We start from the raw sequence: 18,991 nt of genomic DNA on the forward strand, positions 1-18,991 counted from the left end.
GTCTGGAATGCGCAGAGGGCAGGAGCCGCAGAGCGGTGGTCTTGGGGTGGGAGTGGGGCTCTGCTGGGCAGCTCTGGAACTAGGAGATGGAAGGTGCAGGGAGAAGGACCATCTTCCGACCTCGAGACTGAGCCTGAGGTCAGTGCCAGTCGGAGGGGCTCTGCCTTCCTCTGGGCTCCGCAGGGAGGCGGTCTCCGGGGTAGCGCCGGGACAGGGGCACCCGGGGAGGCTGGCGGCTCCGTGTCTCCTTGGCACAGCTCCAACCCCCACGTGCCCAGAGACACAGGCGGCTGCTCCTGACTCGGTGGCCTTGCGGACCCGCCTGGCCGGAATCTGCCTTTCGCCTGTCAGCGCCGCCTCCCCGACTTGGCAGGGCCATCTCCTCGAGCTGGAGCAGCCCCCGGTGTTTCCAGCTTGGCCCTCTGCCCGCCTCTCTGGGGCCTCACAGTCTGTCCTCCCGGGCCAGGACCAACACACCCTCTCAGCTTGACGGCTTCCCGGCCTTGCCCGGGCCTCTTCCTGCCACCCCAGACTCCCTGGGACCGCAGGTCCCCTCACCTTGCCTGCTTCTCAGAAAACATCAGTGGCCACCACGGCCCGCCCCCGGAGGTGAAATGTGCTTCCTCCCAGGGAGAAAACATGGGGCCTGGCTCATCAGACATCACCAAGGAGGCCAGAAACATCCCGAGTTCCCCTACTGCAGTTGACGCCTGAGGGGTTTCCACACGGGGTGGGGCCCCTCCCCACCCTCTCTCACGTGGAAACTCCCCAGTTGGCTGGGTCCCCTGGCCATACGCCCTAGGAAACGCTGCTTCTTTCAGATGGGCGCGGAAATAACTGGGTGGCATGTTGGCCTGCGGGAGCCAAGGGCTACCTCTCCTTCCTGGACGGCCGCCGAGGGACCTGGGGGTGCTGGAGGTACAGTCGCCCAAGTGGCCTCCTTTCCAGTTGCACAGAAAGGGAACACTGACAACTCAGGGACTCACCAATTCGGGTGATTGGATGGTGGCTGATTGGAAAGGTTACTGTCTAGAAACCAAATTTTGTGACGTTTGAATACCATAGACGGTGATGTTAACTGGCTAATGTTTCCCGTTAGAGGTCATTTGGAGATCTGCTTTAGTGCACAGATAAGAGCGGTTTGTAAGTGGTATGCCAGTTGTTTATACAGTGCTAGTAGGATAAACAGTTCTCCTGAACCTTATTTATATTTTGCATTGGTTTATCAAAACTTTTTTTTTTTTAACTTCAACCCAGCTGCTTTCGGAATTATTACAAACTCTGGATTTATGGGTCCTAATGAATGGTACTTTATGTATGTGCATGATAATTTATCTTGCATGCCTTAACCAAGAGCCTCAGTGCTCAGGGTAAGGGAAGCCAAAAGTGTCCCTTCCTCCCCAGAATGTCAATGTTATAGGAAGGCTTGGGGGACAAATCGTTTGTTTTATCTGATCGGAAGCAGACATGTCATGGAGTAGAAAGCATGATATTTCAAAGAGCTTTCCTAGACTACACCCTAAGGGATTAAGTCCCCGGAGCTTGACTGGGACACACTGGGACACTGCAGGTGAGGCTGACATACTGTGGGGTGTGTATGGGGCCAGTGGGGGATGGAGGAGAGGCGGTGACCAAAGGATACTTGACAGCAATTTCCAGCAACAACAGATGTTTATCCCTTTTTATGACCCGATATGTTCCCTCTATCATTTTTGTCCTTCACCGGTCTTACAGCTTAGCTTTGACATTCATCCCAGTAGCACTGGCGTCAACCCTTCAGCATTACTTCTAATCAGGAATTAATGGTCCCACTTGGCCCAAGGCTTCGGCACTGATCTCAGGAGAGCCATGGTCTGATTTCATAATTGGACCTCACTGTCACAGGGGGCTACCTTTCACACCAAGGTTGGTCACCTTGCTCTGTTTGATCCCCACATTTCTTGGGGTGTGTGTCCATGCAAAGACCTCCCAAAGACTTGACCCAGACAAAGAGAGGCTCACACTTCCATCCTCTTCCTCACGCCCAGAGTCGCCTGAACCACTTGAATAAACCTGAACTCGGCTGTAGCCTCTCTCACACACACACACACACACACACACACACACACACACACACACGCACACACGCAGCAGCTTGCGTGTTATGGGAGGGGATATGGTCCCATTTCACACCTGAGCAACTGAGGCACGCTTTGCTTTTGCACACAGGTAGGGCTGGCGCTGTGGGATGGAGTTGGGAAAGGGGACTTCTGGGTGTTTGGGTTTTCTCCTGTTATTTTTAACTCTGGTTTTAAGCATCCTTTCTTGGCAGCTATGGCCACAAGATAGGGCTGGGATGTTGTGAGACGCTTGATGTAACTAAAAGGGCCTGGCCTGTGAGTTCCTGACCGAGGAGGAAGTGGTTAGGTGGCCAAGAATGCAACCTGCGCCTCCCAGATTAATTAATAATTGAGCGCTGGCCCCCGGCCAGGCAGAGCCAGCCACGAGAGATACAGTGAACCAAGAGTGGTTAACTACAGTGGGGGAAGGAAGAGTTTGACTTGGCCTGTGGCTAAAAGGGAAATTCACAATGGCCATGATTTATGGGCTGAATTACTCCGGGTCCTCCTTAGTGGGCCCAACTTGGGCATGTGCTCCAGGAAAGCAGACGCTGGTGGCCTGCAGGGCCATTTGTGCCCACGGGGAAGGGAGGCAGTAGAGGTGCGGGGGGCCGGGGGCGGGGCGCGGTGGGGCAGGCATCAGCCGCGGCGGAGGAGGTACAGGTCTCAAGTGGAGGAGATGGCCGGGAGAGAGACTGCACTATCTGGTGGAACTAGTATAGGCTAGAAATTGAGTGCCCCTTGGGTCACACTCTGCAAGGAGGGATGGAAGCAAGAGTGGGTGTGGAGTCTGGCTCCCCTGGGTTCAAATTCTGGCTAATTGGCTTTGTGACCTTGGGCAGGGGACTTAACCTCCATTTCCTCCTCTGTAAGATTCTATCCACCTCCTAGGATTGTTCTCAGGGTTAAATGAGACGGGGTATGTGGACGGACAGTGGCCAATAGCAGCTGGATTCCCACAGGCTGACGGGAGACGAGGCCTCAGTAGCAACCCAGCGATGGCAGGATCATTACTTAGCAAAGCTCTGCTAATGTTTGCCGAGCCCATGCATGCCAGGTGTGTGCTGCTTGCTAAGGTAGACACGATTATTCAGTTCCCTTCCCCAAGAGCCCCTTCAGGCTTCCCCATGATTCAGGAAAGGCACTCCTTCCTCCCTTTATCACACAGGTCCCTGTGGCTGCAAACAGCCCTCAGGACGGGGAGGCAGTTCTAGAAGGCACTTGGGCATTGCCATCGGTTGGGTTCTGCCCATAGGTCTCCCTGATCCCCTTGTCTTTCCTAGAAGACGATTAAGGATTATGAATTGGCTCATGGCAAACAAGCCTTGTGCCCCTCTTGGCTGAAAAGTTAGCCTTGGGAATAGGAGACCAAACAGAAGCACAGTTGACAGTTGTGACAATTGCGCTCACATTATTGCTGCATTGACTTGAGTTGTGCAGCGTGTGCCCATGTGCACCTGGACACAGACTAAAGAATTACTCTGAGAAACTGTTACTGAGCTGATGACTCATTTTCCCAAGATGCTTGGCTGGGGGTGAGCGGGGGTGGGGCACCGTGCACACAGTGGAAGGAGCACCTTTGGCCTCCGAAGATGTGGATGAGCCCTGGTCCTCCTTCCTCGTTAACCCCCTGTGGGCAGTCACCCAACCTGTCTGAGCTTTATATTCCATAACCTAAAATGGGCTTGGAGAATTGGAGAACCCTCCACAGTTAGAAACAGTATTCCACCATCACTATCAATGGGAGTAGAGCCACCTTCTTGGCTTGGGCTACAGGGGCTGTGAGAACCAAGCTTGGCTTCCTTCTGCTTTGGAAATGGGTCTTGGACTTGGGGCTGAGGCATGGGGCGCAAGTCTGTGGGGCTGGATCCACCCGCTGGCCTGATGTGATGGACGGACCGCCTGGCGCGCTCCCTTCTCTGCACCTCTAGCCCCATATCAAACAAGCCATCCCTTTCCAGGCAGCTTGCAGCTTGGGCACGGATGGTGCCGAGCAGCTTCAGCTGCTTCAGTTTTACTCGGTAGCACAACCACGGACAGGAGGCCGGCTTGCCTCCTCCGGGGTGAGCTTGTGCCAAGCCCTAGGTCATCTTGCAACATTTTTGCAAGGAACCTTTAAAGCTCATGTTACTGTGCTCTTTACAGGAGATATTAGTATTTAATTGGGGCTTAATGGTCTCTCCAGTCAATATGAGCTTTTTGCTTATTATAATGCACTCTCGTTTGTTCCAGAAATGTATGTACCAGGCAACCCTCACTTAAAGAAAATCCAGTATGTAGGACCCTGTGTTCACTAAAGAGGTGTGGATCATGTACCTTTGTGTTACAAAAGGATTTTTTTTTTTTTAAAGGGAGGTTGCAATTTTTAAATTTATTTATTTATTATTTATTTATGGCTGTGTTGGGTCTTCGTTTCTGTGCGAGGGCTTTCTCTAGTTGTGGCAAGCGGGGGCCACTCTTCATCGCGGTGCGCGGGCCTCTCACTGTCGCGGCCTCTCTTGTTGCAGAGCACAGGCTCCAGACGCGCAGGCTCAGTAATCGTGGCTCACGGGCCCAGTTGCTCCGCGGCACGTGGGATCTTCCCAGACCAGGGCTCGAACCCGTGTCCCCTGCCTTGGCAGGCAGATTCTCAACCACTGCGCCACCAGGGAAGCCCCACAAAAGGATATTTTTAAGGGAAGGATTTAATGCAAGGATTTAATTTGAATGCCCCCACCCCAGGACTTTAATTTGGGGGTGTTTATCCCAAAGTGCATCTTTAATGTAAATAAGGCAGGTGTATTTGACTTGCAAAGGTCACATGATACTGGCTCGTTGGTAAACAACACCAGGCTGGTGTTAGATGAGGCTTATTTTTGAGAACTTTGCAAATAAGAAAACCAGCTCCCCGTCCTATTCTTTGGCTCTTCCATTGACAGCCATGCTCCCTGTTCATTCACCCTCATAGACTTAGCAAGTCTGAGAAATTAAATCCACCCCCATTGCCAGACAACTGTAGGCTTTAGGCGATTTTTTTTTTTTTTTTTGAGCCACTGAAACAAGTGTGGCACATAGCGAGCTCATCTGGCATTCCATTGGTGGGGCTGCATCATGAGGATCAGCAAGTAGGGATGCTGCTTCTCCCTCCCCCGCTCAGTGTCCTGGCTTCTGAGCCTCAGTGGTGTCATCTGTTCAGTGGGAACGGTACAGCTGCTGCATCTTTTTCAGACCTGGGGAAAACCCGATGATTTCCCAAGTGCCCTCCCAGCTCTTGGATGTGAAATTCCATTCAGCGTCCATTGTTCACAGTGCCCTGGTCCGGTGGCAGGGTGCCAGGTCTCAGGGGAGAAGGGGCAGAGATGAGTGACACCTCATGCCAGGCCAGCCAGCTTGCAGGTGGGTGCGGTTCAGACACACGCCCTCCTGATGATGGCATCAAAGAGTGTCATGGACGAGGGGCCGTGCAGTTCAGACGCAGGGACTGAGGAAGGCTTTTCAAAGGAGGTGACATCGGGGTCCTGATGGTTGAGTAGGAGTCTGACAAACTTTGGGGAAGGGAGGAGGAAACTCATGTTCATCAAGTGCCAGTTACCGTTAGGCCCGTCATGAACCTGCCCCCCGTCCTTGACCCCTTTGAGTGAATTATTATGCTGGCTTCATGGGTGTCCAGCGTGTGCCCCACTCAGGGCCCGTGCTCAGAAGGGGCCTCAGCTCAATTTAAGGCTATGCTTTCACCACTGAAATTCTGAATACTTTTTGAACAAGGAGCCCTGCATTTTCACTTTGCACTGGGCCCCCCAAATTCTGTAGCTGATCCCGGCCCTCAGAGACGTAGTCGCCTGCCCACAGTAAACCAGCTGTTAAGATCTGCACTAGTTCACCTCTCTGCTGCCTGTGGTCTCAGGGAATCTTCCAGATCAAGAGAGGGTGGGATGGACAAAGTACACACAGAGTGGGGTGTTCAAAGCACAGGGAACTAAGGGATCCCAGTAGCAGGGGTGCCTCCCCTGATTACCCCCTGGGATGTTTCTGCATCAGGGCAGGTTCCTGCCCTGCAGAGCTGCTGAGACAGGCTGATTGAGAGCAGTTTTAAGTTACTTTGCTTTTATGGCTTTACATTGGGTCCAAGTAGAAGTTTAAGGCAGGAGGTTTGCCAATAAAACTCAAATTGTATTTGGGAAATAAAAGAGAAATGGAGGTGTCCTGAATTCCCCCAGCTCTGGTAGCCTGCAGGGCAGGAAAGTACCCCCAAATGGGCTTCCTTGAAGCACACCACCAACTGCCACAGATCGCGCCCCCCAACGCACCTCTGACACATGACCAGGCTGTCCCCATCTGAACCCCCAAAGGGCCGATTTTCTTCAACAGGGAAGTCAAGGTTGGGCTGAGTCAGTGAACTTTGGCACTTGAAGCCTAAGGTGTGAAAACCCACACTCCGCCAAGACAGGAACCCAGAAGCGCAGCCAGGGGCCTGGTTCTTGTGTGAATTCAGGAGTTTGGCCATCAGCAGGGCAGACCCACAGCCAGAGAGGATTGGGGGGCCCCTTCCCTTCTCACAACCGCCTTCTCTTTCCTGGGGACTGAGGTACCCAGCTTCATTATCGTGCACAGTGTGTTTTTAGAATCTTTCCAGGGGCAATGTGAAAAGCCAGGCTTTCCCATCCCAGGGGGTCTCTGGCTAAGAAAACAAACAAACACACTCAGAGTCTGACTTTGTGATAAAACAAAAGAAGACCTGGAATGGGAGCAAAGTTCAGAGGCTTTTGCTGCAGAAACTGGTTCCTTCTGGAAAATGTGGGGCTGATTTTATAAGCCGCTTATCGCCGGCTCTCCCTTCCCCTGGCAGACAGATGCTTTTCACCGTCCTTCCCTCCAGGGCACAGGGAACCAGAATTCTCCCACCCGGACTTGGTTCCCTGTAAGAAGTCTGAGTGGTTCCCCTGCCCTGCCTCCTTGGGGTCTTGTCTTTTCTGGCTTAGGGTGTTGGGCTTTCCTTTAGGAGCATGGGGCCAGGCCAGGCAGGCACACCATTGTTGCTGGGGTAGAGTCTGAATGCTCAGCTCTGATGGAGGGTGATCTGATGGCGGCCTCAGTGTGGCTCTCAGAAGCTGGAGCTGCCTGCAGAGTGTTTTTAAGAAGGGAGCTTGGACCACAGAGCACCGAGGTCTGGGGAAAAAAGCCACTGCCCACTGGGCCCAGGGAACCTGGAACAATCTTGCCAGGGAGGCAGGGCGAGAAGGATGCTGATAGAAGTCATAGGTCCTGGTAGGTGCCAGGGAAGCTACCTGTGGAGGAGACTGAGCAGGCCTGTGTGTATTAGGGCCCAGGTGAAAGCTTGTTTTATGTCAGGGTTGCAAGAGGAGTTCGTCTTTTCAGGATCTGACTACTGCACAAGATAGATGAATGGAAACCTTCCCCACCTCAGCCCAGGCCGCCACTTTGTTCAACCAGAGACCTGGGGCCGAGCAGGCTAGGGTCAGGGCGCCAAGGCCAGAAGAAAGGCCTTCCTGCCGGGCCCAGCAGGCCTCTCTCTAGAGAAGGCCAGTTACAGCTCAGCTGGGTAGCCACTGACTATCCTCATATTCACATCCCTCTAAACCCCTCAGGGTGGGGGTTCCATGGACTCCCCAAAAGAGCAGAGGGGGCAGATGAGGCAGCACGAAGGGCACAGCAGAGGGGAGCTGTGCTCAGAGGCCGTCGGTTAGGGTTCCCGTGCTGCATTGCTGTGTGGCCTCTGTCCCCGGGGTCTGTCCTCTGAGAATGGAGGTGATTCTGCTTCCTCTGTGTGTATTAGGGCCCAGGTGAAAGCTTGTTTTATGTCAGGGTTGCAAGAGGAGTTCGTCTTTTCAGGATCTGTTTGACTACTGCACAAGATAGATGAATGGAAACCTTCCCCACCTCAGCCCAGGCCGCCACTTTGTTCAACCAGAGACCTGGGGCCGAGCAGGCTAGGGTCAGGGCGCCAAGGCCAGAAGAAAGGCCTTCCTGCCGGGCCCAGCAGGCCTCTCTCTAGAGAAGGCCAGTTACAGCTCAGCTGGGTGGCCACTGACTATCCTCATATTCACATCCCTCTAAACCCCTCAGGGTGGGGGTTCCATGGACTCCCCAAAAGAGCAGAGGGGGCAGATGAGGCAGCACGAAGGGCACAGCAGAGAGGAGCTGTGCTCAGAGGCCATCGGTTAGGGTTCCCGTGCTGCATTGCTGTGTGGCCTCTGTCCCTGGGGTCTGTCCTCTGAGAATGGAGGTGATTCTGCTTCCTGGACTTGGTGCAGAGCACAGAGCACCTGGCAGCTCCCACACTCCAGTTACTCAGCCAGGGTCAGCAGCCCTTTCCCAAGGTCACCCTTCATTATTGCAGTGCATTTAGAAAATGCTCATTGTGTAGAGGAGGGGTGGTGGGACTGCATGGGAGAAACTGTACTTAAAAACCAAAAAAGTGTATGTGTTTGCAGGGCTGCATAGGGGACCATAGATAGCTGTTCTATGGCATGGTTTCTGAAAACCCCCAGTCTTCCTAGAAGGTGGGCAGCGTGTGGTGGGGTCCCCACATTGCCACATCCAAGGGCCACTTTTAACATCCTGTCTTTATAGAGTCTCCACGTGCCAGCTTGGAGTGGACACGGGTGGGTTATTACAGCACAGTCCCTGTGCCATTTTACCTGGCAGGCCTCTGGAGGTTTGCAGCCCATAGGTTGCAACCATGAGAGAGTAATGCAAAGCCCCCTGTCTCTAGATAGATGTGAGCTTGAATCCCAGCTTTGCAACTTCCTAGCTGAGGACTGTGGACACACTACCTGACATTCAGGCCTCAGCTGCATCTTAAAATGGGAATTACTGTGAGGATTGACAGTATGTTGAGATACTGCATTTAAAGTGCTTCATACTCTGCTTGGCACCTGGTAAAGGTTCATTAAATGTTGGCTGGTAAATCATCATCATTACTATTATTACTACTACTGGCTGGCTTATTTTATTGTTATTATTACTACTACTACTAGTACTCCTCTTATTTCCCCTTGGTTCTCAATTCCATTGGCACATTGCAGGTATTATTATTACCTAATATGAATACCCTTATGAACTATACAGGCTGAGTCAATCTATTAAATAATTTATACAAATAACTTATAGAGATAAGATGGTGGTAATAATACTAGTAAAAAATAATAGCTGTTACTTACGGAGTGCTTATTTTGAACCAGGGATTATTCAATGCACTTGAAATTAATCCCAGCAGCCCGAGGCAGTAAACTCTGATTGCATCCCCATTTTACAGATTAGGAAGCTGAGGCCCAGGGGGTGAAGTCACTTACCCAAGATTTCACCACTAGTGAGTGGCAGAGCTGAGATTCACATGCAGGCAGCTTTCCTTCTGGGCCCTGTGCAGGAGACACCCAACTGGTCCTAGCCACTGTATTGCGAACTTTCTTTCTTTTTTCTTTTTTTTTTTTAAATAAAGGGTACTTTAATTAATTTATTTATTTATTTATTTATTTTGGGCTGTGTTGGGTCTTCGTTTCTGTGCGAGGGCTTTCTCTAGTTGCGGCAAGCCGGGGCCACTCTTCATCGCGGTGCACGGGCCTCTCACTGTCGCGGCCTCTCTTGTTGCGGAGCACAGGCTCCAGACGCGCAGGCTCAGTAGTTGTGGCTCACAGGCCCAGTTGCCCCGCGGCATGTGGGATCTTCCCAGACCAGGGCCCGAACCCATGTCCCCCGCATTAGCAGGCAGATTCTCAACCACTGCGCCACCAGGAAAGCCCCTGTATTGCGAATTTTCCCTGTAACCTTGGCAAGTTCCCTTCCCTCTTTGGGCCTCAGTTTTTGCATCTGCAGAATCATGAATTTTGGCCACATGGATCACGCATTTCCTGGCTTCCCTCCTCCCCTTGCTGTCATTCTCCTTTTGCACCACACAGAACACGCGCACACACACACACAGAGCAGAGAGGCTGGTCGACTGTCTGGAAAGTGGTGGCAAAGCACAGTCCTTGGCCCCAGAGACCAGCGGCTGAAAGAGCCCCCAAGGTGGACCCCGTGCAGTCAGTGGCAGTGGCTAGACCGCCCGTGATGTAATGACCGATTAGGAACTTCCTCTTGGAAGCCTGGCTTCCTCCGGGGGCCAAAGGTGCTGGAGCTGAGGTGGGGGTGGGGAGGGGCCGGTGGGAGCGAATAAGAGGAAACTCCTGTCAGCTGGGCCCTGCTTTTGGAAAGCGTTCAGCGGAGAGGCTTGTTCTAAGCTGTTGACCATTAACATGGTCCTGTGCACATTCCTTCTCTGCTTTTACTGCCGGATCCCAGTGGATAAAGGACTGGTCTCCCCCTCCCTTAACAAAGAAAAAAAAAGAGAGCTTCTAATTAATGCTGTATCTCTGGACTTGTTGGAAAACCTGAAGCCATTTCTGTAGCTTAAAATGACAAAGGAAGGTTAAGTGGAAACTTCTTTTTCCCTCTTTAGTTTGATAACAAAAACTACTTATCTAATGGGCAAACAAGGCTTTTAAAAGGGTGTTAGGTTAACCAGATGCAGGGCCACATAATTACTCCCAGGCCTGGGAGCCTCAGATGAAAAAGCCGCTGGTTGGATGGGAACTTAAAGCCACAGGCATGACATGGGACAGAAGAAAGGATTTTCCAGGAGGGTAGGAGGCCCCAGTGGGGCCCCGTGCAAAGGGGATTGGAAAAGCCAGCCCTAGGCTCCTCTCTGGCTCTGCCACCAACTTGCTGGGTGACCCTGGGCAAGTCACTTAACTTCTCTGAGTCTCTGAGTCTCCCTTCCCAGCTCTCGATGGGGTCTGCCCATGCTTCATCACTCATTGGGGTGTGGCTGGGCCGGCCCCAAGAGAGTCAGGGAGGCTGCTAAGGCCCAAGGGGGTGTGAAGAAGCAGCAAAAGCTTTGAACGTGGAGGAGCGTGAGCGGCCCAGCCAGGCCCTGGAGACTGGGGGACTCAGGGTCCAGCTTCCTGCGAATGCTCTGAGCCTCCACATCCAGCTTCCTTAGAGTCTAAGGGATCGGAGACTTTAATCTGGGCATGTCTCTGGTTTGCCTCCCAGGATGGGTGAGTCCAAGGCGGTCTGGCCCAGTGGAAAGGGGGGAATCACAAGGAAAACAAGCTGCATCGCGTATGCTCAGGCCTTTGGAGCATGCGACCCAGGGGGGCAGCACACAGGAACGTTCCTGCCCTTTGTTTTGACAGAAAACTGCTGATTCAAAGAAGCTAAAAGCTTGCTTGGGATTTCAGCTCTCCCCGCCTCCCCCAGACGCAGTTGGCCCCCTTGGTGCCCCAGCACCCCGACAGAATTACACGTTGGGCTCGAAGCACCCTTGCTGGGCAGAGAGGCCAAGAGGAAGGAACGCCATCCGTCGGAGGGGCCGGCTTCAGTGCAGGGGAGAGAGGACCTACTGTCAGGCCAGTCTCCTCCTGCCTGCCGCGGGCATCACCACCCTCTGGTGGCAGGAATGTGGGTGCCACTGGGCGGCCAGGCCACCCCTGTCTGGCCTGGAAACACAGGGCTTGTCCCTTGGGCCACCTGGGAGCCCTGCTGGGACCACTCCAGGATGGCCACAGAGGGCTGGCCTAGCAGCACATTTCCACTGTCTTCGTTGTAATTCTTTCAAGGCACCATACGTACAATGAAATGCACAGCTCTCTAGTGCATAGGTTATGATTTTTGACAATGTCTACACCCAAGTTCCCACGGTACCAATCAAGATATCAAACATTTCCAGCACCCAAGAAAGTTCCCTCATCCCCTCTCCCCAGAAGTAATCCCTGTTCTGATTTCTGTCATTTTAGGTTAGTTTTATCTACTCAAGAATTTCGTATCAATGGAAACAAACAGCACATCTTCTGTGTCTGGCTTCTTTCACTCAGCCGGATGCATCTGAGATTCACCCACATTGTAGTGTGTTTCAGTAGTTTGTTCGTTTTTATTGGTGAGTCGTATTCCACTGTGTGGATGAGCCTTATTTTTGTCTATCCATTATCATAGTCTGTTTGGGCTGCTATAATAACGATACCATAAATTGGTGGCTTAAATAAAGCATATTTGTTTCTCACAGTTCTGGAGTCTGGCAAGTCCAAGATCAAGGGGCCGGTAGATCTGGTATCTAGTGAGAGCCATTTCCTGGTTCATAAATGGCTGTATTCTTGCTGTGTCCTCACACGGTGGAATGAGGGAGCTCTCTGGGGTCTCTTTTAAAGGGCACTAATCCCGTTCATGACCTAATCACTTCCCAAAGACCCTACCTTCTGATACTGTCACATTGGGGGTTATAAGATTTCCAACATGAATTTGGGGCGGGGGGGCACACACAAACATTTAGTCCCTAACATCCATCCTCCTGTTGATGGACATCTGAGCTGCTTTCCAAGCTTGGGTGATTACGAGTAGAGCTGCTGTGAACATGCATGAAATCACAGAAATGCAGAGCTCATTGTTGAGAAAGGAAGACTGAGGCCAGGAGAAGGGAGATGGCCTGCCTGATCAGGGCCAGGAAGCTGGACACCGGGCTGCAGGCCTCCTGACCCCCGGCCTGGTGCCGCTCCACCAGATCTGCCCCAGACATCGCGCCAGACTGCGCCTCTCCTCTCCCCCTCCCCCTGGAACCCTTCCAGCTGGGACCCAGAGTCTGGCTGGGAACTAGGCCAGGCCTTGAGCAGTGGGTAGCGAGCAGGAGTTTCGGTCAGAGCGCGGTCATCTTTGATGTTGTTCACTCGGGTCTGACTCCGCGGTATTTATTTGCAATTAAGGAGCTGGTTCCTAATTAGGCTGATGGTGGGACCACAGCCCTGGAGCCACGAGAAGCAAAAGATCTTCTGCAAGAGACTGTCCCCTCGTGGCCTGAGTGGCAGCCCAGGCCGCAGACGAGAGGTGTGGTGGGTCGGGTGGGGCTCTGCGTCTGTGAGGAGTGGAGAGGTGACCCTGGGTTTGGGGGTGCCTGCCTTCTCACAGAGGGTGGGTCAGCTTGTTCTGAACACACGGCATGAGATGTGAATACGTGTGTGTGTGTGTGTGTGTGTGTGTGTAAATAGAACCCCAGGAGCACTCACCTGTGTCCCCCACATTCAGTTATTCATCGCTTCACCCTTCATTCCTTCGCTTACTGAGCATCTCTTTGCATCTCAAGTACCGGGCTGGGAGCTAAACCTTAACATTTGTAAAATGCTTTACCGTGTGCAAAGGGCACTGCCGTCCATTGTCCTATTGTAACTTCCCGTGCTGGTGACCCTGGGTCATGACCCGCGACACCCCTAAGGAGCCCTGGCCTTGGAAGGGTTAGGCCAGCGCTGGGACGGATAAACAGACAGCTGCTTCTTTCTGCTCCCAATTGATCTGCTGCCAGAGTTGCCAGAAAATCCAAAGATGGACTGTGCAAATGAGGCGCTCGGTTATGAATAAGTCCGTTTTACAAATGGGGAGACTGAGGCTTGGGTACATTCAGTGGCTTGTTCACGGCCACATATCCAGTCAGTGGTGAGAGCTTAGGTCTGTCTCACTAGGAAACCTTCTGGATCATGTGACAAGCATTAGGTTAGAATCTGGGGTCTCTAGTTCTGGTCCCACTTCTGCCACCCACTGCTGTGTGTCCTTGGGCAAGTCACCCGGTACCCCCGGGGGTGCCATCTTGGAGGCATAAGGACATTGGACTCAACTGATGGTTCCCACAGGCCAGCCTCAGGACTAAGTTTTCATTGGCTCATGGTGAAAGAAATAAGAAAATTTCTTATAATCTAAATGCATTAATTTAAAATTTTCTGATTTAGGTCCTACCTATTTTGTGAGCATCAAATTACTTTCTTTTGTGCTAGTGATAGTAGATGGTCTTGGGGTTTTTAATAAGTCTGTATGTGACAAAATAAAACCATGGTAACCTTATGACATTCCCAACCCCTCCATTAAACAGTGTATTGGTTTGTGAAAGCCCAAAGCATCGGGGCTCCCTGGATGAGATGATGCCGGGGGGACCCTCCAGCTCTGGAGCCCAGAGACCCTAAGAGCTAGGTGGGGATGGGGAGGCCCCAAGCATGGTGATGGGCTCACCTGCCAGCCTGCTTTCCCAGGATCAGACCTGAGACCCTAGTCCTTGCCCAGCACCCCCTTGGGCCTGAGGGCATCGGCCCCACCTGCTGGGCAGGATTCCTGTGGGAGGTAGGGGTGAGGGCAGTGTGCCAACACTTGGGATCTATTTTATTTCCTTCCTTCGTCCCTTGCAGGTGTTCCAAGAGCACCCTGGGGGGATACATGCAGACTTGGGACAGATGCAGAAAGGACTAAGACCCACCCCTTCCTCCTTGAGAGTTGAGGCCAGCCAGGGGCACAGACACCTGCTCAGGCCAAGGGAGGGACTGCATTTAAGGCTCTAGGCGCACAGGAGGGAGAGGTCAGAGAGGGCTTCTCAGAGGCGGCAGTCCATCCCCTGGAATTTGGAAGACCTGGCCTGGAGCCCAGGCTGGATGAGTTGTTACCCAGTCTGCTCAACCAAAGAGGCCGCGGAAAGTGAGGCCTGGCCCAGGCAGTGTCCCTGAGTGCCACGGATGGGGCAGGCTGGGCCCTAGGGCAGCTCCGGGGCGGGGCGGGGGGGTGAGGGGATGGGGTTCATCCCCACTTACAGGGTCCCATCCCCCTTCGAGGAGCGCTGACTGGGGCAAGGCCAGGGACACAGGTGTTGATGAGATGGGGGTAGAGAGAGGGTGAGGGCACATTTGGCTCAGCTGGGGTGGGAGGTGCTGAGAGGAGGGGGACAGGAAGGCCCACTTGGCCTTGAATTGAAAGCCTTTTAGGAGCTGGGAGGGAGGAATTACCCCACCCCCTCAATCCCATTACCCCCACTCCCTGACTGTTAAACTGCTTCTTTGCCTTTGACAACAGGGTGGCTCCCTCCTGGGGCAGAGCTGCCACTTTATGACTAGGGTGGCCCTCTCTGAGCTTATCTGTAGAGGGGATGGCAGTACTCCCTCACTCAGTGGGACTGGGTGAGTCTTCAGGGAATGAAGACCTTTCGTTTCTGGGGCGGGCAGTGACTCACAGGCTTGTGGGTGAGCACCTCTAGGACTCACAGACCACGAGAGCAGTCATGGTTACAAACGGGGTGAGGTTTCGAGAAGGGGGGCATTTGCGTGGTGCATGGGTTTTGGGGGGTGTCTGCCCGGAGTATGGAGAAGAGCTCCCCTCGGGAGTGTGGCCTGGCACTGATGCTGGCTCCAGCACTCACTAGTGTGTGCCCTTGACCGGTTATGGCACCTCCCTGGGCCTCAGTCACCACACCTGTGAACTGGGGTGATAACAGGTGCAACCAAGGCCGTTGTGAAGAAGGTGCCTGGCTCGTGGAAGGCACTCAGGGATGCCTGTTGTCTGTCTTGTCACCCGACATTCTCCAGGCATAGCTGCTTTGCTTCGCCGCCTCTCTGTGCCTAGTGCACTAATGGAGTTCTTGTTGCCTGGTGAGAAGGTTGGTGTTGGAGTTTCACAGCCAGGCTGGGATGGTGCTGCTCTCCTGGCTCTTGGAAACTCTCAGACCAGTGCTGGCTGGCTGGCTGGCTGGCTGGATGGATGGATGGATGGAGAAAGGGGCAGTGGCTTGGGGTGTTCCTAGATGTCCACCTGCTGGGGCTGGCCTAGTGCCCGCAGCTGTGTCACCTACCACGGGCTAGAGCTGTCGCTCTGCCCACTGGCTAAGGGGCAAGTCAGCTGAGGGCAGGGAGCAGGGCCTCTTTCCCCCATCCCGACCATCAGCTAGAACCACGAGGGGCCTGAATGGGGACTGTGAGACAAAATGAGATGCCCTCAGGGGCTGGCCTGGGACCTGTGGCTGGGATCTTAATGCCAGGCAGAGGGCAAGGGGCATGCCCTTTGGGACTGTGCCCAGCCCCAGGCCATAGCAGAGCAGGCAGCCCACAGGAGGCCCCTCAGGTGGACATTTTCCTGCTAGATGGGCCTCCCAGCACATAAGAGAATGTCAGGAGCCCTGTCACCCGGCTGCTCTGGGGCTTCTAGGCGGGGCTGGGCTGAAGGCAGACAGAGCTGACCTCACCCAGGCTCCTGAATGAGGTTGTTGGCAGTGCTTTCTCCCTCAGGTTTGATTGGACTTTGATCTGTTTTTTTTGGAGAAGCCGAGCCATAAAGGGCCTCAGTGTGTCCTCATCAGGCCCCCAGCAGACCTTCTCCCTCTGCAAAAGCGCCAGCCAGGGGCCTGTGTGGGAACACATAACCCCACCGGGCAGTCATGGGTGCCCACCTGCTTGTCAGAGCCCTGAGCTCAAAGGAGAGACCAGATGTCAAAACGCTTCAGGATCTGAGAAGCCGGCCACACCTGAGAGCGGTGCGGAGGGGGCTGCCCTTCAAGATGGGTCCCTCGCCTATACCTGGTATTAGGCCTGGTCTCAGAAAATTGTTAAATTCATGCAGACATGTAGAGATGCCCCAAGCTGGAGTGCGGAGGGGTCCCAGTCATCATCCAGGCCACCCCTTTGCCGTCTATGGGGAAACTGAGGCCCGGAGAGGAGCCGCTGGCAAACTGGAGCCCTTGAGGAGCGATTTCCTTTTGCACTTAGAGACCCTCTGCTTCTCTGTCTCACAGAGGCGGCTACAGTTCTGGTGAAAAGCTGCACTTCCTGCCCAGAGAGCCAACTTGAGGGGCCGGGGGTGGGGGTTACTGGGAGACCCTGCGTAACGCTCCAAGCTGAGGCTGGGCGCCGTCGGGCAGCCGCGATTCCGATTCTGGGCCGGAAGAGATCCTGGGGGCCACATTCCCCAGCGCACCACGCCTTCCTATGCCTGAGTCCCCTCTGAGGGGCGGTTTATGCCCTCTGATAGCTTCACCCCGCTCTGTTCAGGTTGAGGCTTGGACTGAGCGGGTTCAAATCCCGGTGCTGCCACTCGCCGGCTGAGTGGCCTTGGGCAGGCTGCTGGTGGCTGCCAAAGTCTCGGACGCTCATCTGTAAAATGAGAAGGTGGCCTCACAGTTATGGGAGGACCCAGTGAGTCACGTGCGGAGTGAGGAGTGCAGAGCACAGCACCCGGAACAACGTAGGTGCTCACCATTCAGTCCCTCCCTTGGGTGTGTGGGTGTGTGTCCCTCTCCTGCTGGCTTGTAAAATTCTACAGGCAGGAGCCGGGTGTGGTTTGTGTTTGGGTACCCACGGGCGCCTGGCACAGTAGGTGCCTTGCCTTCGTGTGTGTCTGGGGGTGGGGTGGGCGGTGAGGTCCTGCTGTGGGTTAAATCTGAGGACGGCCTGGCCCGCAGTTCTGCTCCCCATGTCTGTTGGGCGCCAGAGACCCCGCTCAAACCCCACCGGCCAGGCGGCAGTGCCACTTCCGCTGCCCTGGAATAACACCCGCGTGCCCTGTGCTTGCCCCGCAGACGCCAGCATGTCTCCGGATGCCACCAAGCCGAGCCACTGGTGCAGCGTGGCCTACTGGGAGCACCGGACACGGGTGGGCCGCCTCTACGCGGTGTATGACCAGGCCGTCAGCATCTTCTACGACCTACCTCAGGGCAGCGGCTTCTGCCTGGGCCAGCTCAACCTGGAGCAGCGCAGCGAGTCAGTGCGGCGCACGCGCAGCAAGATCGGCTTCGGCATCCTGCTCAGCAAGGAGCCGGACGGCGTGTGGGCCTACAACCGCGGCGAGCACCCCATCTTCGTCAACTCCCCCACGCTGGACGCGCCCGGCGGCCGCGCCCTGGTGGTCCGCAAGGTGCCCCCTGGCTACTCCATCAAGGTGTTTGACTTCGAGCGCTCCGGCCTGCTCCAGCACGGGCCCGAGCCCGACGCCGCCGACGGACCCTACGACCCCAACAGCGTCCGCATCAGCTTCGCCAAGGGCTGGGGTCCCTGCTACTCCCGGCAGTTCATCACCTCCTGCCCCTGCTGGCTTGAGATCCTCCTCAACAACCACAGATAGCGGCCCGCCACCCGCCCCGCCAACGGGGGCCCCGTGCCCAGAGACACAGCCCCCATGGACGACCCCCCCCAGATATCATCTACCTAGATTTAATATAAAGTTTTATATATTATATGGAAATATATATTATACTTGTAATTATGGAGTCATTTTTACAATGTAATTATTTATGTATGGTGCAATGTGTGTATATGGACAAAACAAGAAAGACGCACTTTGGCTTATAATACAGATATATTTTCTTTCTTCTCCTCCTTCCTCTTCTTTATGGTTTTTTGTTGTTGTTGTTGTTTGTTTGTTTTTTTTTTTAAAGAAAATGATACAGCAGAGCTAGGTGGAAGAGCCTGGGTTTGGTGTATGGTTTTTGAAATATTAATGCCCAGACAAAAAGCTAATACCAGTCACTCGTTGATAATAAAGTATTTGCATTATAGTTTTTTTTTTTTTTTTTTTTTAAGCTGTCTTCTTTTTAACAAAGAGGAACATGCAGGGCTTCTGTGGGTTTCTGACCCATCAGGCATCCCGAAACTTGATTTCAATCTTTTTCCGGTTAAAGAGTAGAGGGAATTACATTGAAAAGGGAGGAAGGACATATGTTTGCTCTTAAGGCCAGAGAAGGTTCTGTTGTTCCTTCCCACCCATGGCTGTAGTGTGTCCGCAGGATTCAGGGGGAGGAGGGAGAGTACATGGGCTATCCATCCTAGGTAAGCTCTTCCAGTCTGATGGGGGAGGCTCATGCTCTGGCCTAGAGGAACTCTCAGCCTGATGGGGAAGACTTGGGTCCATGCCTCTCATCTCTGAGCTGTCTGCAAGCTAGAAAACATTAATTCTCACCACTTTGGGGAAATGGCCTGTGGAAGAAAGACTGAGCTGGTGGGTCTTGAACCCACCTACCACCTCACAGAAGCCACCTGAGCCCCAGGGTGAAACTCCTTTTAGGACCTAGATAAGCTACCCTCCCATCCCCCCACCAAGTAGCTCAGAACCTGCCCATCTGGAACTGTAGTCAT

General features: G+C 53.7%; 1 protein-coding gene across 1 annotated transcript in view; it reads left to right on the forward strand.

Annotated features, from left to right (window-relative positions):
- Window positions 1-18,356, forward strand: part of SMAD6 (SMAD family member 6) — a 75,593-nt gene extending 57,237 nt beyond the window's left edge. The window contains exon 4 of the mRNA XM_007127850.4: window positions 17,440-18,356. Coding sequence (XP_007127912.2) covers window positions 17,440-17,981 — 542 coding nt within the window. The 3' untranslated portion in view covers window positions 17,982-18,356. The remainder of the gene's footprint in view (window positions 1-17,439) is intronic.
- Window positions 18,357-18,991: the final 635 nt, after the last annotated feature.

This window comes from Physeter macrocephalus, chromosome 11 (assembly GCF_002837175.3).
Source record: "Physeter macrocephalus isolate SW-GA chromosome 11, ASM283717v5, whole genome shotgun sequence".
NCBI lineage: Eukaryota > Metazoa > Chordata > Mammalia > Artiodactyla > Physeteridae > Physeter > Physeter macrocephalus.